Source organism: Homalodisca vitripennis, chromosome 7 (assembly GCF_021130785.1).
Source record: "Homalodisca vitripennis isolate AUS2020 chromosome 7, UT_GWSS_2.1, whole genome shotgun sequence".
Lineage (NCBI taxonomy): Eukaryota > Metazoa > Arthropoda > Insecta > Hemiptera > Cicadellidae > Homalodisca > Homalodisca vitripennis.
Genome location: NC_060213.1, coordinates 105,449,171 through 105,464,334, shown reverse-complemented (window position 1 = coordinate 105,464,334; position 15,164 = coordinate 105,449,171). Strand labels below are relative to the sequence as shown.

General features: G+C 34.0%; 1 protein-coding gene across 5 annotated transcripts in view; it reads left to right on the top strand.

Annotated features, from left to right (window-relative positions):
• LOC124366135 overlaps positions 1-15,164 on the top strand; it is a 45,737-nt gene that overhangs the window by 30,040 nt on the left and 533 nt on the right. For all 5 annotated transcript variants that reach the window (XM_046822433.1, XM_046822436.1, XM_046822431.1 and 2 more), the window contains 2 exons: positions 3,456-3,646; positions 13,908-14,015. In XM_046822433.1, the coding sequence (XP_046678389.1) occupies positions 3,456-3,646; positions 13,908-14,015 (299 nt within the window). The remainder of the gene's footprint in view (positions 1-3,455; positions 3,647-13,907; positions 14,016-15,164) is intronic.

Genomic DNA, 15,164 nt, shown 5'->3' with positions numbered 1-15,164 from the left:
TCACAGTTGAATATTTGATCGGATGTAAGACCCTCACTCAAAATCAATTTTCTTATTTTTTCTTCAAAAACTGTCACATCAGTTTCATTACCTGAAAGTTTTTCCCCAGATATATTAAGTTGCCGCACTCCATAAACGGTTCTTCCATCGCATTAACCACCCGGAACTAGCGGTAAAAGGTTTCATCGCCATCGCCAAAAGATTTATGGAAATCTAGCGCTTTTGCCTGCAAAATAGGCCCACTTATTGGACTTCCCCTTGCTCCTCATTTCCGAAAACCATAAGAATAAAGCCTCGGAAGTTTTTTCATACTCACACTTTTTTAAAACGTTTTTCTCTCTGAATTGCAATTGGAATTTAAGCTCTGAGCACCCCATTTTTCTAACTCAGCCCTCTTCCTCCTCCAATCTCCGACGGTAACCTCACCAACACCCAAGTCTTTAGCGACTGTTCTTATTGACTCACCATTGTCCAGACGACGAATCGCATTTAGTTTAGTCTCTAAGGACACAACGACACGTTTGCCGTTTAGCACTCATTTACACCCTACTGTAACTGCACTTAAACACACAATAAAAAAAACAGTGATAGACACTTGACTTGTAAAAGTAAACAAAGGACTGCCACTGAGACGAAATGGCGTGTCTTCGGGCAGACCGATGAGGCACGAACACATCCGAGCTGAAGCTGTACACCAGGACAGCCCACTAGATGCGCAATAAGCTACGGAGTCGAATCGGGGTGGTGGGTGAGAGCGAGTGGCTCAGTCGCGTCTCGGCATTGAAACAGTTCGCATTGGTCCGGCGGCGAGCGGTGTCGGGTTACAACACCTGCAGCTGCTCTGGCGAGCGGTGTCGGGTGACAGTGCCGTATGCATTCGGCAAAGATAAGCGCTAAGCTACGCAAATATTTGGCCGAGGAAACACAACAGTTGCCAACAATTTACTGTACAGTAGTTTTTAAACGCATTGCAGGCTAGCGTGCGTATTGCGATAAAAGGAGCACCCAAACGCTCATTACTGTACGTAGTTTGTGCGTGTTTCTTTTGCTTTTTAAATAAAAAAAATCGTCCGAGGACGGCCTCGGTTAACCCGGAGTCTCGGTTAAGCGAGGCTCGGTTAACCGAGGTTCTACTGATAACCTTAGATATTCAATCAGAATGTATAAACAATTACTTAATATCTTCTTTAAAAATAACAGATGATCTAGTTATGTTTACATGGAGTAAATTATATAACAGCTTCTATAGGTAAAATGTATTTCTTAAATATCCATAAAAACAATAAAAGTATTCATAATTTTGTAAATGATAGAATTTGAAAGCAAGAATTTACTTTTTTTTATCAACCACTCCACAACATGGCAAGTCATTTAGTGCAAAAACATCTTTGGTTTATTCTGTAAGAAAAAAATTTTAAAATATACCAATTTACATTATTTTTTTATAAATATCAATGTCTTCCGGTTCACACTGTGTCGAAATATTACTTACACAATTAACGCCTTGAAATACTATCAAATTTCCATCTGTTTTTAAATTGGCAAAAGTTATTCCGCTCTACAAAAATAATGATTTCCGTACCAAAAGTAATTACCGTCCAATATCATTATAAGCGTTTTTTCTAAAGTACTCGAGAAAATAATTAAAAATCAATTAGTTAAGTATTTAAATAACAATAATATTTTAACCTCATGTCAGTATGGATTTAGAAGAGATAAAAACATAACAGATGCGTTGTACATGCTAACTAAAGGAATTAACGATGCTATTAGTTCGAATAGGCGTTGCCTCATTGTATTTTTAGATTTGGCTAAAGCATTTGACTCCATTTCACGGAGTAAGCTCTTACAAAAGTTACATTGTATAGGCTGCCGAGGTAACACATACTTATGGTTTGAGAGCTACCTGTCGGACGGGAAGCAATATGTATCGATCTGTGGAGCAAAGAGTAGTGAACAGCAAGTAGACTACGGAGTCATCCAGGGAAGTACACTTGGTCCCATTCTTTACCTGATCTATATTAACAATCTTGCCAATCTGTATGTGGAGGGTGAGTTGTTTCTCTTTGCAGATTATTCCGCAATACTATGTTCCGGTACAACTATACGAAGGAAAGAATTGGGGAGAAGTCAAAACTAAGGCATTACATGGCATATCCATAGTAAAAAAATGGTTTGATCAAATCTTATTATCTTTAAATGTTTCCAAAACAAAATTCTTGCCAATTTCATTATGAGCTAATAATGATTTTAATGAAAATAGTCTAAAACTTCATTCCTGTGGCAATTTCACGAGTGAAACATGCGGTTGTGACACTATAAGCAGTGTTGATTCATATAAAAATCTAGGAATTATGTTTGACAAACGGATGCGTTGGGCAGTGCAAATAGATTACATGAAAAACAAAATAAGAAAATTTATTTTTGTATTTAGGCAGCTACGTGAAATTTTAAATTTTAATGAATTGAAACTTGCTTATTTTGCTTATTGTCAATCAATGTTATTGGTTGGTATTATAGCTTGGGGTGGTGCCTATAAATCAGTATTAGAACCTATAAATGTTGTCCAAAGAGCCATTCTTAAGACTGCCCTGTGTAAAGGTAACCGTTATGCATCATCTGCACTTTTTAATGATATGGGAGTTTTGGGGGTCAGGCAGCTACATGTAAAAACATTGGTTTTGTATATGTATAAAAACAATAACACAATTTTTAGACGAACTAACCATAGGTACGGAAGTAGGATTTCGGTTTCAGTAAATATTTTAACAGATAGATTAACTAAAAGCTTTACATTAACTAATTCTCATTATATAATGCAAATTTTGATTAGAAATTTACCGAGACCATTAACTGATTTTTATAATATAAAAATTGGAATATTTAAGAAGCTACTGGTTAATTGGCTTACGGATTTGGGAGGGGAGGCAACGGAGAACGTTATTGCATCCAATTACAGATAGGAATTTTCTTTTTCTTTTACTTTAAGCTCATGTCTGTTACCAGCCTATGCCCGTTACTTTACTTACTTTTTTTTAGTTCTATTGTAATGGGAGCTAGGTTTATGTATTTATGTATGTACGTGAGTGTGTTAAGTGTGCTACATATCTGAGTTATATATGATTAAAACTTATGGGCAATGTGGGTCGACCTATCTTTTCAACGACTCGTGCCCACGCACAGGCTTGCCTATGTGGGTACTTTTTCCTATATTTTAAGTAATGTTAATGTTTTAATCATACTTGAAAATTACTATAGTATATATTATTCTATTATGGAATTGTAATTTCTTTATTTGGAAATAAATAAGGTTTTGAATTGATATGTATTGAATACTATGACTTTTATATAAATTATGACACTAGGCAATATTCTTTAACAAGCAATGTTTACATTAATATAAGTAAAAAAGTTTTAAATCAGTGAGTAACGTAACCTGACACTGTTGTGGACAGTTGGCATTTGCTGTAGCTACTCCAGCACAGGTACCCAGTCGAATGATCAGCACCAACATGGGAGTGATGTTCAACGTTGATCTCCCCACGAACCTCACAGTCTGGTACCCTTGGAGGCCCAACTACAGACGCAGGCGATCAGCTGACAGTGATCAGGCCTTCTACGGTCTCCTGCAGACTGTACTATCCATGTAATTATCTACTCTAGTACTGCTTACAACTCAACAGATATTCAGTCAATCTGTTAAATGCACTATTCAATTTAGACAATAGTTTAGAAACTAATACCTTACTTTTAATTTTGTTTTAATTATTTTCTAGCTATGGCTATCAAAAGCAGAATAAACGTAATTATTGAATTTTCTGTCTTAGAAGATCCGATTTGCTAATAATACCATTTTGTATAAACACAGAATCATTAATCATCATTATAGCAACTAAATTATTCTTCAGTTTGTTTGGTAAAGTATCTTATTTTACTCAAATTATCTCATTACAAAAAATACCTCACCAAAACTAGACTATATAGCAGATTTTGTTCCAGTCTAAATAAGAAATTATCAAAATCATCTCTCTACATAATTTAATCATAGTTTAGTAACCACTAAAGACACAGTCAAAACCTGCCCCAGGAATAGACTTCAGGAGAGCAACCCAAATGTCCTGAGTATATAAAAACCCTTCCGCATCCAAAGGCAGCCACCAATCTTTTTTTCAAACACTAGATTGAAATTGGGGATTTTTAAAACCACAAGAGTAACGATAATTTTATTCATTTTTGTTGGTAGCAAACCCTCAGTGCCATCCTTAGGGTGGAGCGGCTGCTCCAGGTCTTCCTCTCGTCAAAAACATAATACTCCTTTTAATAAATAAGCAAAAGTTTTAGTTGGTTAAAAATAATAGAATAGTAATATACGTGTCTAAAATATCTATCTGAATACCCGCCTAATATGTTCAATTATTAATTAATTTTTAAAAATATGAACAAGATTCTCATTTGTATGAGATAGTAGTGACCAAAATAATGAAAATTCAATAGATCGTTTGATAGCGGCGGTGTGACTGAACTCCAGCTTCACTTGAGTCATAATTACTGGCGCATGCGCACCACCACAATGCACTCCCGAGCCTGTCACAACACGATCTCCTCCTCTCCCTCAGTGTCAATGCACCCTACCCATTAGGAGAATCGAATACAGTTTATTCAAAAGCACCCTTGTATTTGAATACTTTATCTGCATTGAGTATTTCTAAGAGACAAGTCTAGACTTGTCTTACTTCCTTCCTTCCTGTAATCCGTTGTTTCTCAGTTATTTGGATATGTCCTGCAAATAAGTTAGGAAAATCCGTTGCCTTTTTGTGCCACCTACAAACAAGTTATACCCATGATTTATGAACTTCAGACAAAAACATTTGTTTACTTGGTTGTTTTCTTTCTACTGCAGGTTTTGTTACCAATGATCGTAAAAATAGATTGAAGCCAAAAACCTCAATTACATTCTGTTTTTACACAACATGAAATAATCAATTATTTTTGTCTTATTATTTACAAATGTATTGATCAATTGCATATTTGTACAGTTATACATTTTTACAAGTTTGAAATTTGTTGAATACTATTAGTCCAAACAAATGAATACTGTTGGTTTGAATTTGATTCTTCCAAAGAAATTGTATTCATTTTAAAAGTTCAAATTCATTTTGAGATATTCGAATATGTGAAATACCTGTGCTGTATTCGAATACTATTCGATTCTCCCATCCCCATTAGTTCAGTGGAAACAATGTTTTTATTACTCGTACTTGTATCGGGCGTGTATTAATTGTGACTTATGTATGTGTTGTGGTTAATTTTTAATGTATTATCCTAAGCACCGTCTGTGATAGTAGCGTTGTTCAATGAAATTTTCTGTTGATTATGTTTTAGTGTATTATACCGATTTAAATCATATCTAGAGAAAGAGACAAATTAGAAGTGGTTATGAAAAACAGAAGAAAAAGGACAAATGTGAAAAGTTTTTAAAATCACAACAGGGCGCGCTAGTTAAATTTTTAAAACAAGAAGAAGCTTAACTTCTAAATGGAGTATCGGCTCCTGTTGAGGGCTTGAGTATCGTGGGTAAGAAAACTGTAATACTGGTAGATCAATCTATTCCAAGTACAAGTAATAAAGCACTAACTGATTTTTTGCTGTCTGATAACCCTTCAGCATCTGATCCTCAAAACTTTTTAATTTCTACTGGGGTGTTAATGTTTGATGCCAACAATCCTTCAGAACCGGAATCCTCAAAACCTTTTAGTTTCTACTGCAGCTGAAATTTTTGACATTAACAATCCAGGTGTTTGGCCTGTTTTGTTCTCAACTACTAAATTTGATGAAATTATCCAAAAGGGCCCTTTGCAAGTAACTACTTTTATTTTTCCTAAACTCAGAAAAAGAACATTTTTCGGCTAAGTACTACAAAACATGAGTCATGAGCAACGGAGAAGAGGTGCATATGCAATGGCTTGTACTAAATTGCCAATACAATTGTGATGTATTGTGTATTGCTGAACATTGGTTGTCCAAATCCGATATTAAGAACTTAGGAGTGCCAGGATATGTTATGGCGGATTGTTTTGCCAGAGAAAAACATTCCCATGGGGGTGTACTAATTTGCGTCAAGGAGGGATCTGAATTTGTTCTTCTAGATAAAATTGCTTGTCTCTCAGAAGAGATTACTTTTGAGTTAGCGGCGATTTTGCTGCCTGCCTGGAAGACTATAGTGGTAGCTTTCTACAGGTCTCCAGCCGGAAATTTAAATCTATTCCATGAGAAATTGAGTGAAATGTTTTCTATCTTGTGTGGCAATAAATTTAATATAATTATTGTTGGTGACTTCAATGTGGACTTTCTCAAGCAAAGTGGTGATACCAAAGAGCTGCTAAACTTGTTTGATAGTTTTGGACTTAACACTACTGTTTATGAGGTAACAAGACCTGGCATAAATGATAACACGGGTAGCTGCATCGACAATCTGCTTACGACTGTGCATCAAGATAGGGGACAATCCTCTGTTATTCATACTGCTGTCTCAGATCATTGTGCTCTCTTTTTTGAGGCTAAATTGGAACATGAAACATCAGAAGCTGTCACTAAGATATCCATCTCTAGGCCTATGTCTGATCGTGGTACATCACAGTTTCTATCTTATCTTGCTCTGGTTAATTGGAATGAAATTTACAGTATGGATTCAGATGTAAATTGTAAGTTTAAGTTATTTTTAGATAATTTTCTGTGGGCTCTAAATAGTTCTACGCCTCTTAAAAGAAAACCAATTAAAACTAGGCGTAAAGATGTTTCCTGGTACCATGATGGCCTAACTCAAATCAAGTTAGAGTTAGACAGACTTTATTTCATAATAAAGAACACAAGATCTGAGCTAAACTTAGAAATAAGAAGTAATTACAAAAAACTAAAAATAGTCTATAGGAATGAGATAAAGAAGGCTAAACTTAATTTTAATAATGGCCTAATTGACAAAGCAAAAAATAAAAGCAAGGCTGCTTGGAAGATAATAAACCAATCAGCTAGATTAAATAGCCAGTCTAGGCCTATAGGTTCATCTATCAAAATAAATCCAAATAGTTTTAATGAATTTTTTGTAAACTCAGTTTCCGAGACTTGTGACGGGATACCACCTAGCAATAATGACTACTCCTTCTATTTAAATAACTACTCTGTTTCATGGCTCCCAGCTGACAATTTTAGTTTTAAAGTTTTTAAAGTGGAAGAAGTCTATGCTGCTATCATTAGTTTAAGTAATAGTTCTTGTCTTGACTGTTTTGGTGTTAATGCCCCTATTTTAAAATTAGCTGCTAGTTTTGTTTGTGAGGTTTTAACTTTTTTGTTTAATGAATGTATAATGTTAGGTATTTTCCCTGATGTTTTAAAGACCAACAAAGTAATTCCTGTGCATAAGAAGGGTCCCAAGGATCAAGTGTGTAATTATAGGCCTATATCGATTGTTTCAATTGTGTCAAAGGTCTTGGAACGGCTAGTTCATGGGCAGTTAGTTCATTATCTTGAAACCTATAATTTGCTTAGCAGCTGTCAGTTTGGTTTTCGGGCCAAGCGCAGCGCTGTTGGTGCAGTCCAATCTCTTATTAATGATTGTTATGAGGGCCTGGAATCGAAAAATTTAGTAAATTTTAGGTCTTATGACCTTTCCAAGGCCTTTGAGTAAATCATGCCATTTTAGTAAATAAGCTTAAGTTTTATGGTTTTAGTAATACTGTTGTAAATTTCTTTGTTTCTTACCTTACAAATAGGTTCCAATATGTTTATTTCAATGGCTCTTTGTCTGATACACGTCTTGTTCAGTTAGGTGTTCCCCAAGGTTCAATTTTGGGGCCTACTTTATTTATTATTTATGTAAATGACCTGCCCTCTAATCTTAATGACAACCGTGTAAGCACCTACATGTTTGCTGATGACCTGGGCCTCAAAGTCTGTACAGAATCAGTTGATGATTGTAGGGAGATGCTTAGTATTAAAACTTCAATTGTAAACGACTGGTGTGCAGGCAACAAATTGTGTCTAAATGAAAATAAAATCCAGGATTTACAACTCACCTTGTCTTGTAGGTCAAGTGATAATGATGACTTGAGTCTTAAATTTTTAGATGTCTATTTGCAGTCAAACCTAAAGTGGCAAACTCACATTGATTATGTGGCTGCTCAGACTGCAAGGGACATCTTTTTGATTAGGGCTCTAAATGGAGTAATTTCTATTGATCACATGCTGTGTGTATATTATGCTTATATAAATAGTTTTTTGACCTATGGAGTTGCTTTGTGGGGCCATTCTCATTTAGCAAATAAGCTGTTTGTACTTCAGAAGAACAATAACATAGTTGTGCGCTGGCAGTCAGAGCGTTCGGGTGTAGTCTTGTCTCGCTCACGTTACATAACACCTCAACTATAACTCTGACTCATATATTATAATGCGCCGCTCTTCCATTTTAATGTATTAGTTTATCAGTCGTTTACATTTATTTTTCAAAGTGGTTGCTATCATCGTGCACGTGATAAATAATAATTTGTTTTTGGAAATGATATCTAAACATGAGTGTTTGTGTTAAGTGTTCTAAACCTGTTGCTAGATCGGATAAAAACAAAGTGCAGTGTAAGTCTTGCCGTGGATATTTCCACTGGAGTTTGTGTGAAATTAACGGAGGCTGAAATTGAAGTATTTTTGCTGCTACTAAACACCGCCTGGAACTGTGACGCTTGTACAAAAAAGAAAAGAGTGAGTAGGAGTTTTTCTGATTCTTCTTCAGTAAGTGCGAGTCCCAGTAAAATGTCTGTAATCTATAGAAGATATTAAGTCCTTACTTGAAGAGATGAAAAAGGAAATATTACAGGGTCAAACTAATCTGGAGTCGGAGCTTGGGAAGTCTCTGGTGCACTGCTCAGAGGGGATTGCTGAAAATAACAGATTAATCGAAAGTCAGCAGAAGCGTATTGAGGAACAGCAAGAAGCGATATCGAGTCTTCAGGAGGAAAACAACCGGCTGCGTGTTCAAGTTAAGGAACTGTCAAACCGTCAGGTTGATCTTGAGCAGTACTCAAGACGTAATACGTTGGAGATTTTTGGGGTGCCTGAAGGTCCAAATGAAACCTCGGAAGCTTTTGAAAAGGAAGGTTGTGGAGATTGGAACAGCGTTGGGTGCGAACTCTTTCTGAGGCCGGAATTGATGCTTGTCATCGCATCAACGGAGGCAGCAACCGACCGACGTCCGGAATAATCGTCAAAGTTCCTTCGTAGGGATGACGCAGACGCCCTGATCGAGAGAAGGAAGGTGAAGAGGGACTTCTCCACCAGACACCTGTCTGGCTATCAGCAGGACTCTCCGGTGTACGTCAACCTGTCCTTGGCACCAGGAAGAAGGGTACTATTTGCGAAGGCCCTTAAGTTAAAAAATGACTTTAATTATAAATATGTTTGGGTGGGATAGGCTTGGTCGGGTGAAAGTCAGAAAATCGGATGATAAGGCTAGTAGGGTGATTGTGATTAACAATGAGGACGACTGGGTGGACTGGTTGGTAGGGAGGCAAAGGGGTCTTAGATTTGTTTGTGGGTTAATCTGAATTTTACTCTGTCAAAATATATTGTTTCACTTTGTTAATGTTACTTGTTTTGTAGTTAAATTTATATATATATATATATGTATATATGTTTGTAAGTTTTAAAGTTAATGTACATAAGTCTGTACGGTGTTGATCTACTATACAACAGTACTTTGAGTTTTATTTAATTTTTTTCGTCATTGATTATTATTCTAATTTAATAGTAATGAAGGCATATATTTGATTACAAATGTTTTATTTGATTACAAATGAAAAATCTGAACATGGCTCAGTGTAAAGTATTTACTTTGATGCAAAATGTGCGATAGGCATGAGAAACGGGAAAATTGTATTTGTTTTTTTTTTTTTTTTTTTCTTTTGAGTTTTATGAAATCAGCTTTAAGCTACTAGGTTGAGGATTTTTGACTTAATAGCATTAACTGAAAGTACACTCGAATCGTTATAAGTAGTTCTGATATCTTTGATTTACAAGATATGAAGTTTTATGCCTGATTGGAGTCGGGATCACCGTGATGGTTAAGAGAGCCGAGACAGGTAAAGAGCGGGGAGGAGGGAGTATTGTTGGCAGTGCACCGGCGCGTCTCAAGCTGTGTTGATGACTCATCCACTGATAGCAGACGACCTTGACTTGCTCTTGGTTCGGCTGGACACTGCCGCCGCCGCAGGGCACGGTTCTTGTGAGCTTGCTGTATATTCCTCCCGGTCGCTCAGCTCATCTTTACACTAACTATTGTAATTCATATGATAATTTGAATATTAAATATGATGGTTTCATAATTCTGGGTGATTTTAATATTCCTAGAATAAACGGTACAAATTTTGACTTCTCTGTTGCTTAGATCCTCAGCCGGAGTAATTAATACACTCCTGTGTGAATATAATTTGAACTCCTTTAATAACATACGTAATTGTGATAATTTTACATTAGATTTTAGTTTTAAGTAACTTAAAGGATGTTAAAGTTGAAAAAAGTGAGTCTCTCGCCCTGTTGGCACCAGATACTTATCACCCTCCACTATCTATATCTTTTATGAGTGATTGTAGGCAATTTAAATTTACAAATGTTTGTCTGCCAAAGAAATATTATGTTTTTTAAAAGATGCGAATTTTTTTGACTTGTTATTGTAGACTGAGAGAAATTAATTGGTTTGAAATGTATAGTCTTACTTGTGTGGATGACTGTTTAGATTTTTTTCTATAAAGTTTTCTCTTCTCTTGTGTCGATAGTACTGTACCCCATAAAAGCTTTGTAGTAAAAAGTAAATATCCAGTTTGGTTTACGTCTGAAATTAAACATGACTTGTAAAAATGAAAAAATAAATTATCCAAAAAGAGAAAGTACTCAAAGTATCATGACGAATTATTTAAACAATTAAAAAACGTATTAAAGAAAATATTAGACTTGCCCATAGAAATTATATACGTAACGTTGAAAATAGCATTAAAACTAATGTTAAAAATTTTTGGAATTATTTTAAGACCATAAAATAGCAGAAGTGGCTTTGATATTGGTACACTTAAGAGTATGACTTGTGAGGGTAATACTATCAGTAATAAGGAAATTCCAAATGCATTTGCAGGTTATTTTTCTTCTGTGTATGATAGTTCTCCTTCCAAATACCAGTTAAGTTGTGAGTCTTCATCTGTGGATAACTTTCAAATATCACCTTTTACTCCATCAGAAGTACGTATTGCAATAAAAGAAATGAAATCAAAAAAGTCATCGGGACCTGACGGTATACCAGCGTATGTTATAAAGGGTTGTGGTGAAGTATTAGCTGAACCTTTATGGTTTTTTGTTTAATTTATCGCTTTCGTCCTGTGTATTTCCGCACAGATGGAAGGAAGCAAGGTGACTTTCCTATTTTTAAATCTGGCGATAAAGATAAAATAGAAAATTATAGGCCTATCTCCTTATTAAATTCATTTGCTAAGGTCTATGAACTACTTTTATTTAAACAAATTTTCAATGCGATTAGGAGTAAAATTCCGCCCTGAGCAACATGGTTTTCTTCCTAAACGGTCTTCCGCGACTAATCTAATGGAATTTTCTTTTAATATTTCTTCTGAACTCGATGTTGGGGTAGGCTGGATGTAATATATACAGATTTTTCTAAGGCATTTGACAAAGTTAACCATGATATTCTGTTAAATAAATTATTAAATTTGGGGTTCTCAATGAGGGCTTGCAGTTTGATGGCTTCATATCTAAAACATCGACCTCAGTATGTCCTCAATTTCCAGGTACTAGATCTTCAATATTTCACAGTTCTTCGGGTGTGCCCCAGGGCTCAAATTTGGGGCCTCTTCTTTTCTTAATTTTTATTAATTGATCTACCATACTGCTTCTCTGACTGCAAGTGTTTGTTGTTTGCTGATGATTTAAAAATATTCAACCAATAAACAGTACATTAGATACACAACTGTTACAAATCTCAATTGATCAACTCAGTTCCTGGTGTTTATTTAATGAAATTATATCTCAATGTCCAGAAAATGTTTTGCTATGTCATACTCTCGGAGAAATGTTTCTATCAATAATTTATATCATATTGGAAGTACTCCGTTAAAGTCAGTCAATACAATAAAGGACTTGGGCATAATATTTGATTCCACTCTTACTTTTAATGATCACGTATATAGCTTGATAGCTGAATCTTATAAGCTGTTAGGGTTTGTTAAAAGAAATACTAGGTCTTATCCAAGATACAGAAGCCATAATAAGGTTGTAACCAAACTTTAATCAGAAGCAAATTGGAATACTGTGCGGTAGTGTGGGATTCAATAACCAAGTCTGATTGTGATAAAATAGAAATTCTCCAGAACAAATTTCTAAGATATTTATATTTTCAAAAGATTTTCTCGTTCATGTCCCTTTGATTTTCCTACTTCCGATTGAGAAACATTTTTGCTGTCCCTAAACTGTCTCTGAGAAGAAAACTTTCATTAGCATCCTTAACACACAAAGTTTTTAAATGGTTCTATCGATAGCAGGTTTTTATTAGAGAACATTCATTTATAATGTACCTGGACGAAGTGTAAGAACATTTAATTTGTTTTCCCTTACCAAGGTGTAAAACACTGTTAACATTTAACTTTTCCTTTATACAAAATATTGAGATTATTGAATTGTTTATGCTTCCGATCTAGATGTTTTTAATGATAAGTAAAGTGTATTTTATAATGAAATGTAGCAAACCTTTTTGATTTAGATTAGTTATATTGATATTCCTGTTTAGTTTAACTAATTGAGTTTAGAGTTATTCATAGAATTAAGTTTAAGTTTAGGATAAAAATATGCTTTTGGTTATTTTTTTAACGTGACTGTCAGAATATTATTTTCATTATAACTTGTACATCACTATTTATGTCTATATATTGTAACTTAGTTAAGATAGCTGTTTTGGAACATGTTTCTGTAGCTGTCATATAAAATTGTTTTGAATAAATAAATAAATAATTGGCAATGTACATAGTAGAGAACATTGTAAACCTCTTTTTGTAAATTTTAATATTTTGACCCTGCCGTCCATCTATGTTTTAAATGTATTGTTGTATGTTAAAGATAATTTATTTAGACTTAGCAACCAAAGAGATGTACATAATCATTTTACACGCAATAGAAATAACTTAATAACTCCTAGATGTAACTATACTAGTACTCAATGCAGCTTTCAATACCAGGGTATCAAGCTTTTCAATGCTCTACCCATGCAAGTAAAGATCATGAGCAGGACTAATTTCAAAAATACCATAAAATGTTGGTTGTTAAAATCTGCTATTTACAGTGTCGATGAGTTTTTTCTTGTAGTGCAAAATCTCACAAGCTAGTTTAATGTATCATTATTGACGTTGTTATATACATTCTTTGTATCCTGACAATAAATGCTTTGATTTGATTTGATTTGTATACGGTAAAACTAGTGACAAGGCGTTTTGTTTTTGCTGTAAGTTATTTGGTATTAACAATGGGTCTCAATTATCTTGAGAAGGTTGTAGTTGATAGGGCACATCTTGGTAGTTGACTTGAATCTCATGAGATGTCACAAAGCATGTTGAGAATGTTAGTAAGTAGTAGAAGGAATGTGAAACGCATACAAAGCTTTAACAATCAATATATATATATATATATATATATATATATATATATATATATATATAAAATAAAATTATATTTACATAATTTAAAAAAAGATGGATCTTTCTCCTATTACTGAAATGATACTGAAATTCCAGTATGTGTTTATTTTTACGCCTGTACCTAACTTTAAGCATCTGAATAGATTAAAGCATTCTGTATGTTCTTTATTATTCTTATAGGAACAATTTTGATGGCAGAGCCTGTTTGCAGAAGAGCATTTGTCAGATGAGAGAGGAGCCGATTACTGGAAATGACATCCCTCATCAACTTCTCAATCTATTTTTTGGGTAAAACCACTCTCAACTTTTTTTTGACTTCCATCAAAGCTTTGCTATTAAAAAATTGTCTTAACAACTGTAAATACTTTATCTCATGTGATATATTACATTCTTATACCAAAACATAGGGCATGTCTTAACGATTAAACACTTAACTTAGTTAAAAAATGGTTTGATTAAGAATTTGCTTTAACTTCAAGAATATAAACCCAATTGAGTTCATGGTTGGACAAATAACAAATCTATGGAGGGAAGAGTTGATTAAATGTAAATGTTGAATTTAACTCCATTTCACCATCTGCTTAGTGCAGCGTCCGATATCTGACACATAGACTTACTGTTTCGGCACTTTATACAATATCCTAAAAATATTTTATTAGTATATTCATACAATTATTCCATTACATTTTTCAACATTAATATTTCATGCCATATTTTGAAAATGCAAAAACTTATAAATGGTACAAAATAATCAAAAGCATTAAAGCCAATAGTTAAAGCATTTTAATAATTTACAAACAAAAAGTTTACAGGTTACTTTAAAAAATCATTCTTTCACCTAGCAGTTATTTTACTTCTTGTCGGAGGGCCATTCTGAGCATTGTTTTTAAATATATATTTAAAATAACAAAATTAATAGTACAAACTAATTTAAATCATTTCATTGTTTAGTTTCAAAACACATTGTTATTATGATACTTACTATGTGCAACAAGCACTGCTACAGAACAACTTTCTCGTTCTTGTGTTTATATTTTTAATATATTAAAAAACCAATACTCAAATTCAATGATTGGTGCATTGAAATGATTCCTGTATATAGTTCCAGATTAGTTTAGTAAATATACAAATATTAATGATTTTAAAATTTTCCCAATACTTAGTTTTATATAATAATACAAACGATGCTGTATCATTTCCCAACTTATTTCGTATAAAGACTTTATATTTTTAGTTTTAGTAGAAAGTAGTGGTGACTATTAACTCATATTAGCTGATCTATATTACCAACTTTAGGATTTTGAGAAAAACATTAGCAAACAAATTCTAATTTCGTAGCAGTATTGTGTACAATAAATTATTCTCAAAAAACCATAGCATTAGAGCTAGTCATTGGATAACCTATTACCGCTTTGAATATTGCCATTAAATTATAGA